The 20,078-nt window shown below is 44.5% G+C and overlaps 1 protein-coding gene and 1 pseudogene across 1 annotated transcript; one reads left to right on the top strand and one right to left on the bottom strand.

Moving 5' to 3' along the window:
- Positions 1-214: 214 nt before the first annotated feature.
- LOC115393949 (neuroguidin-like) lies at positions 215-3,664 on the top strand. Its single transcript, XM_030099063.1, has 11 exons — positions 215-247; positions 503-562; positions 655-726; positions 1,039-1,176; positions 1,314-1,398; positions 1,484-1,536; positions 1,659-1,776; positions 1,856-2,030; positions 2,117-2,270; positions 3,380-3,440; positions 3,595-3,664. Exons 1-11 carry the CDS (start codon positions 227-229, stop codon positions 3,612-3,614), a joined length of 957 nt encoding a protein of 318 aa, XP_029954923.1. The 5' UTR covers positions 215-226; the 3' UTR covers positions 3,615-3,664.
- Positions 3,665-5,598: 1,934 nt separating this feature from the next.
- Positions 5,599-16,588, bottom strand: LOC115393987 (polyadenylate-binding protein 2-like; annotated as a pseudogene).
- Positions 16,589-20,078: the final 3,490 nt, after the last annotated feature.

The raw sequence follows: 20,078 nt of genomic DNA, 5'->3' as shown, positions 1-20,078 counted from the left end.
CTACTACAATAATGTAAAAACTCTAAATGTTCTAAATGTTGGAAAGTAAATACATAATGACATTTAAACTTCGTTTATGTTAAATATATCAAATATTGTCAGAAACGGAATGAGTTGAATGCTTTAGTTATCATAAAGCTAATGATATTCGCTGCTTTGTTGTCAGTTTCTCTCTCGCGCGGTAACACTTTTGTCCTACGGTGGCTTCCGTAGCTCTGAAATTAAAATGGCTGCCTCCGTAAACAACGTGAGTATAAATTAGCTTGTCAAGAAATAGCCTTTTCTCGATATAAAGAGTTTGTAACGACAATTACTGCAGTCGTTAGAGTTCAACGGTATAAATCGTTCTGGGAAAAGGTTATTCAGTGCAGCAAACTGTCGATTTGTGGTTTTAACGCCTTTGCTCGGCTCACGGCTGACCGCGTTTTACAGGGACCTGCTTGGAAATACTTGAATGTCTAACTCCGTTTTTCTAAAAAGTATGTGATGAATTGTATTTCAGGATTTGATTGAAAGCGATTTGCCCAAAGCAGTTGAGCTGCTGAATAATCTCACAGAGCAGGTAAGTTGTAAAGTTAAAGAAAAGTCTCTTGTTCTAATGAAAACAGCACTTCAGTGAAATAGAGCTGATAAGAAATGATATTTTGTTTCCAGGTGGCTTCAGTCACAAGTCATGTCCAGGGGATCCTGGCTAAAGTCAAAGATGGAGCCTTTAAAACCTCACAGGTGAGTGCAAACTGTGAATAATCAGCAGATCTGAACAAAGAAAAATGTTTTTTTTTTAACTCCATTCCGTTTAAATTATTTCATAATCAACAGTACTCCTGTGAGAGTACTTGTCAGCCATCAGTATGATGCTAATATAATGTACTATTATTGAAAATCAGCCAAATCGTCTGGAGATTTTTTGTTTTTGAACCATTCAGAGTGCAGCAGATGTGGAAACGTACCCAACTCTTGTGCCCTGCTTTATGTCCACATTTCCAGGTTTGTGGTTTCACTGGGATCATTTTTGACTCTTGACTTCTGTGTGTGCAGGGTTTATCTTTCCTGGACCTCCGGTACCACCTGCTGCTCTTCTACCTGCAGGACCTCACTCACCTGATCAGCATCAAGACGGAAGGAGGCCGAATCAAAGAGAGCGAGGCTCTGGACAGAGTGGTCACCATCAGAACTGTAGGCTTCATCCCAGATTGTTAATTCCCACTGCTGTCCTTCATTTTGTTATCATGGTCTTCTATGGGACTGTGAAGCATTTATGACTTCTTCTCTCTTGTTTTCTGATCTCTCTCTCTCTCTCTGTATTCTTGAAGGTTTTGGAGAAAATGCGACCTTTAGACCACAAACTGAAGTATCAGATTGATAAGCTGGTGCGGACCGCTGTGACCGGCAGTTTAGGTTTGACTTTTCTTCATTCTCTCTGGAAAATATCATCTAAAACATGCACAGAGGTCCTAAATCATGCATGTTTTGCTGCTTTCAGCTGAGAACGACCCGCTGCAGCTGCGTCCCAACCCTGGAAATCTCATCAGCAAAGTAAAACTTGCTTATCTTGTGATTTAGAATTGTATTTTTTTGTGATTTATATCAAAGTTTAATCTGTCTTTTGTACGTTGGCTGCTTTAATCTGAGTACTGACGGTTTTTTTGGCCTCTTAGCTGAGTGATTCTGAGGAGTCTGAAGATGAAGACAAGAACAAAGACGATTCGGAGAAGAAAGCAGCTCCCTCTAGTGGCAGGAAATATATACCACCCAAGATTGCCCCAATGCATTATGGTAATGATCCAGTTTCAGAGACTCAGTTGATTTAGGACGTTTTGAAGTGATTGATCCACATTTACGTTTGGCGTTCCAGACGGAGACGTGACGGAGGCCGACAGGAAGAAGATGCAGGCGGAGCGGCAGCGGCGAGCCGCTCTCCGGAGCTCGGTGATCCAGGAGCTGAGGCAGCAGTACAGCGACGCCCCCGAGGAGATCCGGGAGCGGCGGGACTTCCAGAGCGAGCGCGAGAGCCGCGAGGAGCTCCACAGGTTCCCTCAGTTCTATTTTTAAAATACAGCCTGGCGAACAGCGGCGTCACCCTCAGTGGTTCACATTTCCTTTTCTCACCCACAAGGAAAAACTACGAGGAGTCGATGATGGTGCGTCTGAACATGCCGAAGCATCAGAAGAACTCCAAGAAGAGAGGCATGATGGCCATGTCGGGCCAGCTGAGCGGCATCACACACTTCAGCGACATCTCGGCTCTGACGGGCGGCGAGGGCGCACCGGTACGCTGATAGTCACACCGCTACTCAAATTTTTAAGAATTCTAAGAAAACGTTTGAATTGGAAACACGTCATTTTTGCGTTTTACCTTCAGAGAATTTTTGAAAACGAAGTCTGTTTACACAGAAGCAACAGAAATGCCGGCGACAGCGTGCCAGGCCACGAGTTGGCGCTGTTGGTTGTTTTTGTCATGAAACCACTCATGCACATCCACAACAGCTGCATTTTCCTGGCTAAAGAACAAACCACTTCCTCATCATCTCGCCTCATTAAGTCAAATAACATAACTAAAAACTGTTTTATGTATCGCCCCTCGTTACAAAACAAATGAAGCCACAAAGTGTTTTCCAATTAGATTCTTATTCTCATTCAGTGTTACTGGAGTTTGGCTGCCATCCGCACATAATGGCTGTCGGACTGAGCCCTCCTGACGTGAGTCTGGAAGCTCCACTCTGAATCGCTCCCGGGAGACTGGGTGGTCCGGGCGCTCCGGTGCAGGGCTGCCAGGACCGTTGGCAGTATCCACACTCGGTGCCTGCACAAGTCTGGCTCCGCACTCGGTTCTGTCTCCGTCTGGAAGAGGCCTGACGAGGGGATTCATGGATGCGGATGCAGATGTGGAGAATCTGAAGAGGCGCTCACAGATTCAGTAGAATTAAACAGATTGAAATCTGTTCAAAGAATGGAGAAGTGTTGACATTCCTGACGGACTGGTTGTATCAGGGAGTCCTGGTGAAAGGTGACGGAGGAGACGGCGCGGGGAAGAAGTATGTGGAGGCAAAACTAAAGTCTGAGGCCCCGTGTTTCAGTGAAAACACAGAGCTTTCTTTGCGTTTTGGGGGTGTGTTTACACGATGGCAGAAGTCGGACTCACTGAAAAGACAGCTTTTTGAAAACGGTTCTCAAGGTGGATCTCAACAGAAACGCTCCGAATAGGGAGAATTCAACAGCAGTGACTCTTCAAGGAGGTCAAACCTCTAGTTCAGGAACCAGAAGACGCTCCAGTTAATCTTGATTTGGCTGGATCAGTAAAAATGGTTTCTGGTGCAAAATGCAGTCAAATTTCCAGATATTAAACCATTATTCTGACACATGTTCTGATGCTGTGCAGGAAGGAGACGGTCGACCCAGGAAGAAGAAGAAAGTCATGAAGAAGAAAACCAAAAGAAAGGGTGAGGATCATGAAGAAGATCACTCAGCAGATTGGAAATGATTCCATGTTTGATTGAATGCTGGTTCCCATATATTTAACCTAGTTGTAATTCCCACAGTTAATCTTTTGGAGGTTTTATCTTGTGTATCATCACATATTTCTTTTCTCCACAGCCTTCAAGAAACACAAATAAATCACAAGATGAGGATTTCCTACAACAAGCTTTTTTTTTTTTTTTTGAGAAATAAATATTCCATGAGCTCCAGCCTGCAGTGTGTGGATCTCTTCATTGATCTAGTTTTATTCCTCACCAGGAGGTGGCACTCATGTCTCCTCGAGAAGGCTTCGAAGTGTCTTAATTAACCTGTGAAGGATCCAATCAAAGTGAAACTATCATGAAAGACTGATTCACATCATGTTTCCTTCATGAGAGCTGAGCTTCAGAAATACTGTCCGTCCATCTAAAGAACGATCCCAGCGGACTGGGAAAAGACTGAATCATATTGGATTAGTGATTCCATCACAGCACAGAGACAGTCAAACTTACTCATATTCAAATCTACATTCAATTTAAAGACACAGGTTTACGCCAAATGATGTTGGCAACCATAATCACACACATAACGTACTGATACTTGGTGAACTTTTCCACCTTTTGTCACATTACAATCACTAAATATATTTTTGATTGAAAAACATCATGAATTGGAAGGAAAATAAGTGGTTTCCAATTGCTCTACAAATAAAAAGTGAAAAGTCTTAATCCCCCTTCACCCTGATCCCCACAAAAAAAAACTTGGGTCAACCAAGAGCCGTCTGAAGTCTCCTCATTAGCGAATAGAGTTCATCTTTGAAACTTAATCTCAGTATAAATCCAGCTGTTCTCATTAGTAGATAATTGTGAATGAATGGCATCATGAAGACGGGCCAGGGAGGAAGTCGTGATGAAGTTCAAAGCAGAGTCAACTTATCAAAATAGCACCGCGCGCCAGCCTGGACGGACCATCCCAGCATGGAGGAGGCAGCATCATGTTGTCGGGATGCTTTTCTTCAGCAGGAACGGGGAGGCCGAGCAGCTTCATGTGTGAGAACAGACCAGTTAAAATCCAGACCTTGATCCAACTGAAAATCTCTGGCAGGACCTGGAAATTGCTGCCCACAGATGCTCTCCGTTAAAAGGATACTTCAACATTTTGGCACAAGCTAAATGTGGATTGACTTGGGGTTGAATATTTTTGCACAGGCACGTTTCAGTTTTATTTGTAAAGAAATGTGTGAACTATATCATTCTCCTTTACTTCACATTGTATTGGTCAGACACATGAAACATTTACATTTGTGGCTCTAAAGTGACAAAGTGCGGCAAGGTTCCAGGGATTCCTGCAGAATACGGTGGCGGTATCATCATGCTGTGGGATTACTCGCCATTAGCTGTATGAAAGGCAATGAGACTCTATACTGAATACAGATGACATTGAATAATTTGCTATTGTGATGATTCTGAATCGGGTTAGAAAACTAAGACCTCCGCAGGAGAATCAGATTACTGGAAATGTTCACAACAGGAGGAAAACGTGATTCCGACATTTTTTTTTTAAAGAAGTTTTCTACATTAGTTTCACTGGAATTTCTTTTCAAGTGTTGAAACATGAAAGTTGAACCATTGCAATGTTTTTGATGTGACAGACATCAATGAATCATCTGCAAACGCAAAATTTACAGAAATTAAAATTAAAATGTGAAGTTACTGGAAAATTCTAGTTATTTACTTTGAGTGGCTACTGTAAGTTGAGGACGTGTTCGCTGAAAGATTTGTCAGAATTTTACAGATGTATATGGATATATTAAAATGAAAGAAACAAGAACACACAATTCGACACATTATCGAGACCTGAACATTCTTTGACGTCTTGAAGTGAAAACAGAAACAGAAGTTATTGAATCTGTTCTCTGGGGACGAAACCACAGAACAAACTCACTCCGACTCACAGTCATTTTACACAATGTCTTTATTTTTTTTTTTCTAATTACAGACTCATGGGTTAAAAATAAAAATAAAAAAATCAAACATTTGTTCAAACCCACTCCCTCTTTTTTTTTTCTCCCCAAAAAGAAACCCCCCCCCAAAAAAAGGTCTCCACACAAACCCCGCCCGACTCCCTCCCCAGCCCCGCCCTAAAATACCAGCTCCGCCCACTCTGTTCGCGGCTCGTCTGCCCTCCTCGGACGAGCCGTGGCTGCACTGCGCGTAGTCACAGGGAGGGGGCGCCCTACGGTCCGCGCTGTACACCCCCCCCCCTCGAAGAGAACACCCTCCACTCCTGCCTTCCTCTCATGTTAACTTGCCTGCTCGCCTCTCCGCTACGTCGGCCTCAGCTCTGTGTTATAAATCATGTGTTGGGTTTGGCTCCCTGTCCACTCTGTATGTGCTGCTGTGTGTAAGTGTGTGTGAGAGTGTGTGTGTGTGTGTGTGTGTGTTGAAATGTTGAGGAAAGAAAAAAAACAACAAAAAAAAAAATGACTAAAAGCGTCGTCAGCGTTTGCTGTTGTAGTAAATGCCCCCCGCGGCGGGCCTGTGGTCGCCCTGCCCCCCTCCCCGCCCCCCCACACCGACAGGATGGGGTGAGTGTGCATAGCGGGAGCAGAGAGAGAGAGAGACGCCGCGGAGACAGTGGGGGGGGCCGGCGCCACCTGGGGAGGGGTTGTCAGCCTCCACTGGTCCTGAAACCTGAAACGACAAGAAGTGGTCTAATATACAGAGAGAGGAGGGGGGGGGGGGGAGGGGGGGGGGGGGCAAGGGGGAGGGGGGGAGACAGCAGACAAGGTGCACCACGGGGGAGGGAGGGGGGAGGGGTGGAGGGAGGGGGGATGCAAGGGCGAAAAAAAATGATGGCAATGATTGCAGCAGGAATAAAAAAAAAAAAAAAAGAAAAAAAAAAAGGTGTGCAGCCATGCTGGAGGGGGGGAGGAAGGATGGAACGAGCAGTTTGGGGACCAAAAAAAAAAGAGAAATAAAATAATCCACCCACAGTAGGAAAAAACTTATGCACGAACAAGCCTACTGGACGCTGAAGCCTTGCCACTGAAAGAAGAGTGGAAAAAATGGCAGGAGGAAGACAGGATGCAGGTAGGGAGGGGATGGGGGGGCAGGTGAGGCGGGGCGGGCAAGAACGGCAGACATAAAGGGGAAGGGCGTGGACGGGAGGAGGGGTGTGGGAGGAGGGGAGGTAATGATATACTCCAAGCCACAAACCGAACAACAACAACAAACACTTAATAAAAGCTGGTGGAGTCTCACAGATGTATGTTACATTAGAACGAAAAAAAAAAAAAAAAAAAATGTTTCAGTTTCTCTTTTTCTTTTCTCTCTTCTCGGTGAAGCCGCCCCCCTCCCTCCCTCCCTCTTTTTCTTTTCTTTTTTTTTTCTCTTTTTCTGGTGGTTGGTGGAGGGTGAGTGGGTGGAGGTGGGCTGTGGTGTTGGTGATGGTGTGAAAAGCAGGAGGTCACATCCAGACCGAAGGAGACACATCTGCAGCCTGAGATACCATCATCATCATCATCATCATCTTCATCTCCCCTCAAAAAGAAAACAAAAGAAAACTGCCACCGTTCGTCCCCCCCCAAACCCCACCCTCCAACCCTCCCCCATCCCCGCCCACACACACACACACACTCACACGTGAATATCCACGTATACCTTACCAGGGGGTGACCGCACCAACTTCTGCACACACACGCTCACACACACAATCGCACACTGCGACCAGTCAGGCTCTCTGTCCAGGAGTTTTTTTTTTTTTTTTTTTTTGTCTTTTTTTCTCTCTCTCTTCTGAGGGGGGGTGTTCTTCCTTTATTGTTGGGGAAGGACATTTCTCTTTCACTGAGTGTGTGTGGGTTGTTTTTTTTTTTTTGTTTTAAATGGGGGACAGAGGTAGAGGGGGAGGGGGGGGGTTGATAGTAAAGGGTGGGGGGGAGGAAGGAGGGGAGGGTGGGGATTTAGTAAGGGGAATACCACGATGTTGTTCGCCCTCGGCCCCTGGAAAAGAGAGAGAAAAAGAGGGTGAGTTTTTTTCTGTTTGGCTTAAGAAAGACGGACACCAATTTCCTGGTGTGAGGTAGTGATTATAATAGGTGTGTGTGCGAGTGTGTGTGAGAGAGGAAATGAACAGGAAGTGGGGGAAAAAAATATATTAAAAAACAGTGTTCACATGTCATTAAAGGTTTGGTGCCTTTGATCGTTACAGTGGTGAAAGAAGCTGGAAGCAGCTTCAAGAGAGGGGGGAAACAAAAGTGTTTAATTTCCAAAAACGTTGGATTGTGTGTGTATGTGTGTGTGTGAGCGGGGGCGGCAAAGGCACTGTCTCTCTCCCTCTTTCTCTCTCTCTCTCTCTGTGTCTCTCTGAGCGAGAGCCGCCTCGGGGGTCACTGTAGGGAAAGACCTTGAGGACAAACAGCACCACACACAGACCCCCGAGCATGACAGCTGCGGGAGACGCCAACACACACGGACAGATCGGACAGTCTGGGGGACACAACACACACACACACACACACCTCCTGTTCCACACACACACAGCACTGAGGGGGAGAAAAAAAAAAAAAAATCAAAAATCAAAGCGGTGGCACTGGGACCGAAGGTCCGAGTGTCTGGTAGTCGAGATGAGCTCAGGTCAGGCTGCAGGAATGAACCCTCGTTTCTGGAAGTGAAGCTGGAAACTGAGTAGGAGGGCGTGTGCACGTGTACGTGTATGAGTGAGTGCGACATTCAACTACATGCAAGGACACACATACACACACACACGCACGCACACACACTCAACATAGACACAGGAAAAAAACAAAAGCAAAACAGTTCCTGCACATTCTGGATAAAGCAGCTTGGAAAGAAAACCACAGTGACTGATGGTGCTTCAGAGCATGGAGGTGTTACACTGCCACCTAGCGGCCGGAGGGTGAACTATAGCGCTTAAATGCTGCACAATGCAGATAGAGCAGCAACGCAATGATCCGTTTCAGGATCATTTTGAGAAGTTATTTCCAATTAACTGAGAAGAGTTGAATCTGTTAACACATGATCAATATGCAATATTGTCCTGCAGTAGAGAAAACACCACCAGCACTGTGGAAATCTTCCGAGCTCACAATAAGGCAATGCAAAGACTTTTTTTTTTTTTGTTCACCATGGATATTTTTCCTCTCACAACAAGACAAGGCACAGTTTCTGTTCTGTTCTCACTCCTGAACTCCAGCAGCTGATGAATTCCTGATGTAGCCTCGGCTCCCCGGGCCAGCTCGGGTGGAACAGCTCTGATCGTTACACATTAACCAGCGTCGTCAGATAATGGGAGGCCGCGCCGCGCACTTACTGCCAACACCTCCAGGGAGCCGTCTGAGATTATGAGCGCCATTATTGAAGTCCAGATTACAAATGGCTGAACGCAACATGTCCAAATTCTCAAACGGCCAATATGTCAGTTACCCCCCCGCCCCCCACACACACCGTTTCAACATCATGCGATGAGTCTTATCAAGCCAACAAAACTTCTACCATTAAACACACACACAATGCTTCAAGGCTCTGCCTCCGTCTAACAAACTGTAACAAATCCAACTTCTGTAGCGTTGATTTAATGTCGAAAAAAACGCTCACAGCTTCTCCCAAAAACTTTCTGTGTGCCTTGTCCTGAAATGCAGGCCAAAATCCCAGCGAGCAAACTGGCAGGGCTCTAGTTTCTTGGTATGTGGGAGTGGCTGGAGTGAGCACACAGGCTGATTAGAGAGATTCTGACCTTTGCGTTCCGACACTTTTTGCACAAAGAACCGATGGAGATGCTAGTATTCTCTAGGTTTTTTTTTTTTTTTAAATTTCTAAAAGTAGCAGTTTACATAAACACTTGAGTAGAGAGCAAAGGGGAAAATGAGAAGACTGAAAGCCGATTATTACATTTTCTTTTCATTAATCATCACAGATAGAGCGAGAGCTGAGGTCGAGACGCTCCAGATGCTTTTCAGACGCTATCGGATCAGAATCTCTCGGTCCCGAGTGCGTGTGTGAGCGAGCTGGCATGCTGATCGACGTGTTTGACGCCACACCTCCTTCTCGAGTGTCAACAGATAAAAGAAGATGGTTTCACAGACAGAGCTCCACCGGGGGGAATTTGTTTCTCAGAGAGAGCTCTCATCCAGAGCAGGAGATATTTTGATCAACAGAGCCGGAGTGTCCCGGCCAGGCAGAGCTCTGAAGTGAAGCCCATCAAACTTCTGAGATCCTGCGAGCTGCCAGGATCTCAGTGCAACAACATCTGATCAACACCAGGCTCTTTGCTTTTCTCTGGAAATAAACCGATGCGGTGGTTGACATGAGGAAATGCTACAGGTGACTCCAGCTCAAACTTCCCGGTTATGTAAAGCAAGTTTGCATTCTCCACGCCATCGATGCGCCAGAGCAAATGAGTAACATTCAGTGCAGGTGCTGCAGCTTTGCACCAACACCTTCTGCTGCATTGGCATTGACCCAGGCCCGGATCGGGTGAACGCAGAGGAGCATGCACGGCCCGGGACCAGCAGACTGGTGTGCATGGAGCAAGTTCACATGTGATGTGTGGCATGCAGTGAAGCCCTCAACCCACAACCAACATGTCGTGTGTGTGTGTGTGTGTGTGTGTGTATGTGTATGTGTGTTGTGTGTGTGTGTGTGCAAATTCAATCTGCCTCTAATAAAACAACAGAGCCCTCATGTTCAAGGACAAACTTATCACTTCTTTAGGTTTAATAGCCAAAATACACAGTTAGAGTGCCACAGGAGTCTAAATACAGTTCTTACATTTGTCAAATGACTTTCCAGTCTGTGGTTCAAACAGGTTCGAGAAATTTCCACAAAAAAAAAAAAAACACCGAAAACGTAACGCTGTCAGCAGGTGACAAAGCAGTACACATTTAAAACCTCCTCGCGTTCGTACTTGGCTCTTTTACAAAGCACCTCAACCTGAACGGCCGAAGCTGCAGAGTTATCAGATTAGTGTTTCTGAGGTCAAGCAAAAAAAAAAAAAAAAAAAAAAAAAAAAAAAAAAGACATACAGCTGCTGGTAATGTGTTGAACAGAGAGCTTTGTCTTAAAGTTATGCAACATTAACTCGTAACTCCCGACAGTCTTATATTGAATTTTCTAAACACTTGTTTGTATCATTATGTAGATCAGCTAGTTGATTTGCTGAGGGAACCAAGATTCATCTACATAACTACATCGGCCCTGCGGCACTCCACTGATTACTAACTACTTTATTGTTTCCATCGTCATGGCCAACAAACTGCACGACTTCTCCCTCCTCCCGGTGGTTGAGGTGCAGCGCTGCAGAACCCCGTGTGCTCCCCGGGTGTCAGAGGTGAGGGCGTGTCGGCGCGGGCTCACCTGAAGGCCCGTCCTCTGCCTCTGGGGGCGTGTAGCCGCTGTAGTAGCGTGCACGTGACGTGAAGCTTCCTCCCCGTGATCGGAACCGAGCCCGCGGAAGGCCACGGTCTGTGGTGCTGACTGCTGGTTGTTTGTTCTCTTTGCTCCGACCTGAGGACGAGCGACGGACACGTTTCAAACTAACCCCGACAGCGAGGCTAATGCTAGTTTGTTAGCTTAATGGCAGCATCGCGATATCGCAGTGTTTTGTTCTGACACGTAATGAGTTTTTTTCAAACTGTTTACAGCATGATTGGCGGTTTTGTGGCCAGATGGGCAGCGGGGCTTATGTTTCACTCCCTGATTTACATTTAAAAGTGGGACATTTCAAAAGAAAAGCCTTAAACACAGGAAAACAGGAACTTGCGCTGGTCAGGAATTTGCTACCGTCAATTTTATAATAACCTATGCAAAAAGAAGCTGTAAAATAAAAACTGGATGCAAAGGAGAGACAGTTTCATAAGGGAACCCACCACAATATATGTTCTTTCTGCAGATACCGGTACTCACACACGTCCCACCACACCGTGTTTAAGCTTAACTCAAAGCACCCGTCACCAATCTGGAGAAAAGAATGTTTTTCTACATGACAGGATAGGTTCAAGACCCTCCTCTTACAGCATATAGTATCTAAAAACGTAAAGAATCTAGGGGAATCTGGATGCCTGCGATGTTCGGGGTTCTCAGGCTGCACTTCATGCCAAACAGGTATGACTGTTTGGGAATGTCTGGACAGGATCATCTAAACACCGTCTCTTCCGTGAAACTCGTGTGTTTTCCAGCGAGTCAATAAAACCACCCATCACACACCGTGGCTTCCCAATCCAAGAGTCTGGGTGCGAGAAGGCCTGCAGCAGTTCACAATTTAGATTACAGCAGAAAAATTGGGGAAAAAATACAAAAGCACCTACAACAGGGGTGTCAAACATAAGGCCTGTGAGAAAAAAATGGGCCCACAAGAGGCTCTAACCTTTGTTCACCAAACCAATTAACTAGTGACAAATTTCAAAGAAAATGACTTAAAAAAAAAAAAAAACACACAATTTAGAAGTAGCAGACCATACACCAGACTGACAGCTGAGATATCGATGATGTTGACATAAACACCAGATATCCCACTGCTATCAACCTGGTCTCAAAGTCATGCTGTCAGGTTGACTTTGTAAAAACACCCACAATGCAACGGCAATAAGAGAACACTTTGGGACATTTCGCTGCAATTTGCATCATTAAAAATCAGATTAACAGTGAGATTGGAGACATTTTTTATAGTTAATTATCAGCCTTTGTGGAAAAAAAAAAAAAAGATATTTTTCATCATCCTCTGTGCGCAACAAAGACAACTTACATTTAAGTTATTGTATTACAGGTCCGACCAACTCCGGACGAAAATTTGGGTTGAACTCGAGTGGTCTGATGGCCCTGAGCTACAATCAGACAAGTTACACAACATTCATTGTCTCTCAGGACTACAACAACGGGTCTTTTTACTTTCCAGACCATCACAAACTTTGTTTCAAATATGAGGAACTGCAGCTCAAAGGTATTTACGTTTGTGAAAGCCTTGCCTGCTCAGTGGATAGTACAAAAACACGTAGCCCACCAGGATGTTGTTATTCAATCACTGATTTTAGGGTTGATAAGTTTTTACTCACATTTTAGTTTAAAGAGTAGCTCCCGTTTCTGAACTTGTTTTATTCAGACACTAAAATACAGCGTTGCCTATATTTTTCCTCTACTGCTCATCAAATCTAGAACTTCACATGTGAAATCCATTAAATGTATTTGCTTTTAGAAAAAAAAAAATCTAAACAGGGTCAAATCTCACCTTTATCTGCCTTCCTCTGAAAAGGGACTCATCCAAAGCCATGGCTGTCCTAACAGACTCTTTGTCTGCAAACTCAATATAAGCAAACCTGCAGGAAACAAAACATTCCATAGTTCCTATAAACCTGGCAGTTGTTTACAGAAAACATAGCCAGTGGCCTCCAATCCTGGATTTGGAGTTACCAACTCATCACAGCAAAATGATGGCCCTTACCCTTTAGGATTGTCCGTGTATTTGTCGCATAGGATGGTGACTCTGTTTACTGAACCGCAGCCATGAAAGTTAGCCCTCCAGCTCTTCTGCCGTGGCACCGTAGCTCCACTGAACAACAAATAGGTTTCCTATTAAGAGGGCTTGATTACTTTCTACAGTATAAAAATGGCTTCAAATGTATTTTAAACTCAAATAAAATGCTTGAAAATGATGGGCGTCACAAAGCTTCAGCTTTATCCCGTCAGTGTCAATCCATCTAAAAATATATCTTATCTGTGTGTGTGTGTGTGTGTGTGTGTGTGGTGGTGGTGCGTGCGTGCGTCCATCCCATCCAGTTCACAGCTCTACAGCAGCACAGAAACTACTTCTCACTGGCACAATGAGCCAAAAGTAAAGTTACGGTTTTCAAATCAGGCATGTCTTTAAGAAATTCCTGATTAAACACTGTTAAAAAGGACAAAAGCAGGAATCCAGTCAAATATTTGTGGCAAGATGGACCACAGACAAATCAGTTTGTTCTAAAACATTACAACAATCAAAACACATGGCTACAATAGCAGGGCCACCAGGCACTAATGAAGACAGTTACTCACATTTCCGACATAAATAGATCTGCCATCTGCCTCCATCTTTTCCTCGATGGACATGATGACGGGGCCGACTGCAGAGGAGAGCAAATCGAAGTGAAGAGAAGCAAAAAGTGGAAAACTTTAAAAAAAAAAATTTAGTGAAATAACACAAGAATAAATGAGGAATATGGTAGGTGTATGTGTTTCTAAAACACGGCATGTCACCATGTATATCAATAAAGAATCATAATCTATTCAAGTATATAACTCCTCACAGTCATTGCTTTATGCTCTATTGTGGTTTTCAGAGATTTCCGTTATTGGCTTGGTAACTGAACTGAAATCCTGCAACAGTTGCTCAACATGAATATTTAATGCACTTTTAAAACTCCTTTATTAATCTTCACCACTGTGATGCCACTTATAATCCCACCTGGAGGTACCTTTCAAATTGTTGATTAAAAGAAAAGTGACTGCAGCAGTTTAGTATTTAGGCAGGCATAAAGACAGAACATGAACGTACCTGGTGGGGGGCTGAGATTCATCTGTTTCTCCACCTCGTTCTGGAGCTCCTTCAGCTTCTCGGCCTCTTCCTCCATTTCTCTCACCCGGGCTTTGATTGCCTCCAGCTCCTGCAGGGCAGACATCAGAGCTCAGAGTCCATTATTTGTACATCTTCACTCACACCGGAAACCGAGCACAATCACGCAAAACATTATTTCAATATGCTAAGAAATGCTGCCCTGGCAAGGCATTATAAAGTCAATTATTACTTTTGTAGACTTGGAAAGAGGGAAATGAATGATCTAAATGACAAAAACGATGCTGCTATCATAACATCAACTCAAAAAAGGCTTCAGAAATGTGCTTTATTTAAACTTCTGTCTGGTTGGTCTTCCGACATACTTTGTCCTCTATCCTCAGTAAACTTGATCCCTGCAATCTAATGTAATCTAATCTGCTCTGTTCTTGAAGGCCATCAAAAATATATACTCAGACCATGAGATTATTGATCCAAACATAAAATAATCAATAAACAAGCTCAGGTTGATTTCTCTCATCAAGGCAGCATGAATAAACCCCCTCAATGTCCAGACATCTTTTTAAAAATCTGAGAAAAAGACATTGTTAATAAGCTATGCTGATCTGGTCTTTCCTGGTCTTTCCATGCACTGTAAAAGCAATGGTTCAAGCTCTAAGATGACGTTTAATGCACCCGACACTGGACATTTTGTAATTTGCATTTCAGAATTATTCACACAAGTGTGACCATTAAAATGCTGCCTCAGGACAGGGGTTCCTGAACACGACTGAAGCAGGGCACACAATGCAATCTGAAGTCCGCCCACAAAACCGAGAGTGATAAGGAAAATAGACACTGCGCTGTTGAACAGTGGGATGATTGTGCCCTCACATGGGAGCGGACCCTCCTGTCTGACAGTGGTGCACTGCAGCACAGTGGGAGTCACTCCAGCTCCATCCAGGGCTGCTGTCGATGCTGACGAGGTCTATAATGCAAATGCACGACAGGGTGCACTGACACGGACATTAAAATCTCGCCACGGGGGAATAAAGACTGCACACCGACATGTTAATGGGAGCACCCCTGGTAACCATGTGACTGGCGATCCACCATCATCTGCATACATCCACATCATGCACGAGAGGAAGCTGTGATCGAAAGCGGGGTGGATGAAACAATCCATCCAGTGGATTCCGATTTTTGTCGCATATCCAGTGCCAGCTTCCCCTCCCTTTTCTCCTTTGCTAAAGGATGCAAACCCAGCCCCTCAAATACCGCAGCCCCCTTCTGCGCTCAATGTGCCCACATCATCTGGGATTATGCACTAATTGTGCAAGATATTGTGAAGGATGGATGGATGGATGTATGGATGGATGATAAATAGATGGATGGATTGTGCACATTTCGTCCATCACACGATCGTCGTCCATTAGAAACGACAAAAGATGGTCAGGTGCACGGCTGCCACATCCCCGCTAGCTTGACACATGGCGATAATAGCAGAATCTCTGCAAACAGCAGTCGGCTCGAGGTGCCTTTATCCCCCGATTAGTGATTTTAATTGAGCGATCCGCTGGTTAAATTAACTGCAGGTCGCATTAAGCTAATGTTAGCCTGCCGCTGCCTGCACCGTCATTTGCGTGTACACAGACCGGCGGTAGCAGCGCCATGACACCGTCAAAGGGAATAAAAAATGTCCTTTACCGTCAGCAGGTCGCCTTCTCAGGGAGGTGGACTCGCACAGCGGCGGGCTAATGGCGGCGGCCTGTCCTACCCTCGCCCCTAACAGTCTCCTGCATCTCCGTCTCGGATCTCCCCCCTCCTCCTCCTCCTCCTCCTCCTCGAGCTGCTCCCTGGCGCAGAGAAACTGGCGTCGCGTTGCGCCAAGATGGCCGCCGACACCACCATGTCGCCACCCATTTCTACTGCACTGCGTGAACCACAATGGCGGTGATAATAGCAGTAACGCGAAACGGCATGTGACCCGAGATATGTAAAGGGGGAAAGAAATCAACAAATTGCCAGACGCTTTTCTTAAATCACCGACCCACTCCGGTCACTCCGTTCGTCACGGCGTGTCTCGTGGATTCAGTCGGGAGCTTTAAACAATGCCCTTCACTTACCGGGTCTTCAATCGCGGCCTCTCCTTCCTCTAACCCCGGCTCTTCATCGCCGACTCCCGGGTCCTCCAGCTCGGGATGTCCGGGGTCCGAATCTAGTAGGGATTCCTCCGTTAGTCCGTTACCGAACTCCGCCATCGCCCAAATCCGACTGTACCGACGCGCCTCGTGGCCAAACCGACGTCGCAGGCCCCTACTCACACACGAGGGGGGTGAGAGTGGGAGAAAAAAAACGGCGGAAAACGCCGCTTAGTAAAGTTAAAATGGGGAATAAAACACTCGCGTCAGTTCCAGGCACTAGTCAAACAGCGTACCGCGATAGACAGGGACCGCGGCTTCACGCTACCGACGGGAAGTGGTGCTAACTTGCGTCAGATAATCTAGTTTATTTACTTAAATGTGTGTATAAAAAAAGGCGAGGACCCTGCGCGAGAGTGGCGGCGTCCCTTCAGTTCAGAAATGGAAGCCAGGGGCGGAGCCATGATCACTGCGGGCGGAAAACTCGCAATTTTATTGGTCGAGGGCTTGCTCAGGTCCCGCCCCTTTGGTGTCTGCAGTAATCCCATTGGATAATCACACAGGACATTCCGGCTACAAAATCGCATGTGTGCCTTTAATTGGATTACGATGCTGTCCATCATATCTTTATCACTTGTAACCGGACTGCCAAACCAATCGTTCAAACAAATTAATAATCCCATAAAAATATTCTCCCCCAGTGTGACCTTTAATGACCTTTGTTTAAATTAGTCACCTGAAATTATCTCTTCTGCTCATAGATGCATTTACTTGTAGAGACAGGAAAACATTCCTAGAAAAAAAGTCTTAAGAATAACAGTCATCAGTCACTTCAGGTAAATTTATTTATATAGCCCCAATCAGACACAAAGAAAATCACAGAATCACAAAGAAATAAAAGAGATACATCAAGGTAAGGCAATTAAGAATTGAAGTGATTAAGATTATGAAAATCCATTCAAACAAAGCAATTATAAAAAATGAATGCTTTATTGAGACAAAGGTAATACAATCTGATATGTATTTAGGCCTATGACCACTGAAAGCTTTATAGACAAGAAGTAAGATTTTGTAGTAAATCCTGACCGACAGGCAGCCAGCGCAGAGACTGAAGCTCAGGCAGGATGTGCTCTCCCCTCATTGTGTTAGTGAGGATTTCTCTTACACATATTTTACTGAGGCCTGTAAACACAGTATTACAATAATCCAGCTTGTTGGTAATAAATGCATGAACAAGTGTCTCTAAATATTGATTGATCACAAATCCTTTAATTCTAATTCTGCCATATTTTTTCAGATGGCAGTAATCTGATGTTGTGATGGCCTTAATTCAGTTTCAGATCCGAGTTCTTAATTACACCCAGATTTCTGGAGTCAAGATGAATGCTGACCTTTCACCTTTCCTCTGTATCAACAAAAACCCTCCACTGTTTTCTGGGTGAATTTCTAACTTTCCATGCGTAATTAAACGCTCATGTACGATCTCTGGTGTTCTCATTTTGCTGGAGCAGTTTCAATGTCTCTCTGTTTATATCCATGAGCGTAGTTCGCAGCGTTGACAAGCTTTGCTTCATCACACTGACAGGTGTTTCTGGGGGTGGCTCCACATTCGGTGTGATTTAAACAAACCCTACTCCTATTGCTGCATTAATCCGCTCTATTTCTGAAAGATTTATTATTGTCATCACAGCTCTGGTGCACACCAAATGAGGACTGTGAGGCTGTGTGTACAACATTTGATTGAAGTCTGAACACAGCAGAGTTCAAGGAGCTCGATAAGTATCAAACGCAGGGTGTGATGGGTTTTGGAAGCTCTGTATCCTCGCTGCTAATTGGAGGAATTCCTGCAATAGTCTGACTGTATATACAGACGGTGAATCCTTCGCTCTTCAAAGTGACACCAAAACACTGACATTGTATTACATAGCTGTGGATCTTTGACACAGAATATACATCATGACAGCAGTTTGTTTTACATGTACCGATTTGTTTCTGAGAGCTCAATCCAAACCAGACTAACGTGAAACTCTTGAGTGTTTATTTAACTCTGATCCAGGCCAGAGGCTTTGCTGCTGCACAGTATATCACACCACTTGTAAAAACTCATTTAACAAAGTGCTTCACAGGCAATGTGAAACATAAATTTGGTCCTGGAAAAATGAGTTAGGTCAAAAGATCCATACATTTTATGCTCTTTATCCAAAAGCCGGTTTTGTCCAGGACAGTCAGCTGAAGGAGAACTACGCACTCACACACCGTGGAGCACTAAACCACAGGCAAATGTTTCAGGACTATGTGAGGAAAATAGAAAAATAAAAAAAGTGCGTACTCGGAGATAATGCAAACTCCATACAGAGGTTCCTCCAAGCCAAATCAGGTATCGTCTCCAAATGAAAACGGTTAATACAAATCAGAATATTGAAGACGAGTTGCTGCGGTCACTGAACTGGCCGACTGAGTGTCCCAGAGCAGCTTTGTCCACTGAGCGCCACAAACAGAATAATGGAAACTCACACATTTTCCACATTCATTTGTTATCTCATTTACTTTGGTTCAGCCTTTTTTGGTCACCGGGAACAACAGTCTTTACTTCGAGTTGTATTGTTGCAAAACTACAAAAGAACAATAAGCTCAAGTCCAGATTTCACAATTTGCTGTTTGGTTTGGATGTTTCCGTTGCAAAGCTTTGGGGGTCCTGCCGGAACAGGCCACATCTCTCACCGTGTGGAACAGACGGGACACATTAGATCGAGCATATTAAGGTACACGCCAGTGGAGGGGTGTCAAACATAAGGCCGGTGGCCCGAAACCGGCCCACAAAATGATCCAATCTGGCATAATCTGGCAAAGCAGAATAGCAGAGCTGATGCAGTGGAAGAACAGAGATTTCAGGAGAAATAATGAAGTGGCCGGTGAGTGTAAATATAGTGACAACTGCTTGCTTTCCAGATGTAAAGCAGGGTACATTCGGGGCAGCTGGAGGAAATTTTCCAATCTCACTAGTGTTGATTCAGTCCTGCGTTTCACCCTGTCCACTGCGTACGACTGAGTGAGTTTTAGGGTGAAATGTGCAACCTAAATTCGTTTACATTGAAGAATCCCTCATGATGGAAGAAAAATAAGAACCATGCACCAAAGAAGAGCTCCATCCATGTAGTTCAACTGATTTTTATTTCTTTTTCTGTATATCAAAGAAAGCATAATGGAGACCAAACACAAAAAAGGCAGGTACAAGTGAGGAGGGAAAAAAACAAAACCAAAAAAAGCTTAATCAAAAATCTAACAAGTCATAACAACACTGCCACTATAATTGTTCAATATTCATAGGAATACCATACTCTTTTGAGCAGAGGTGGCGTTTTAAAACCATTATGGATCAATAATAATCAAAAAACAGTGATGAGTAGTAATAATAAATCGTATAAGTAGTAGTACAGTTATAACAATAGTGATAATCAAAGTGACAATGAAACAAAAGAGAATAAAAAGCAGATCTCCATAAAAACGTATCTAGTTTGGACAGTGCAACACCGTGTCTGTGTGTGCGTGTGTGTGTGTGTGTGTGTGCGCGCATGTGTGTGTATGTGTGTGTAATCCCAGTCTTGAGGTTGGAGCAGTCCAGTCCTTGCTTTACACACAAGATACAGTTTCCAATGGGAGCGCGAGAGAAGCTGACTGTTTCCGGAGCGCCCCTCTCTTTGTGGTAATGGCTGTCTGTGTTCGTTTGAAATGTCTGTAGCTTGTGCAAAGATTGTGGACTAGTGCAAGTGTCAAGCCGTGGGATGTCCTTTACAGTTTGCATTTACGAAACACCTCTCCCGCTCTCTGTCGACCTTAAGATTGCTTTTTGGTTTTTTTGAATGACAGAAAGCAAAGGGAGGATCACTTTGGAATATCAGTTATTTTTCTTTTTTAATATATTTCTTTACAAAAGAGTTT

The sequence above is a fragment of the Salarias fasciatus genome, chromosome 9 (genome assembly GCF_902148845.1).
Source record: "Salarias fasciatus chromosome 9, fSalaFa1.1, whole genome shotgun sequence".
Lineage (NCBI taxonomy): Eukaryota > Metazoa > Chordata > Actinopteri > Blenniiformes > Blenniidae > Salarias > Salarias fasciatus.
The sequence above is the reverse complement of the archived record's forward strand: the minus strand, read 5'-3'. Positions and strand labels throughout refer to the sequence as shown.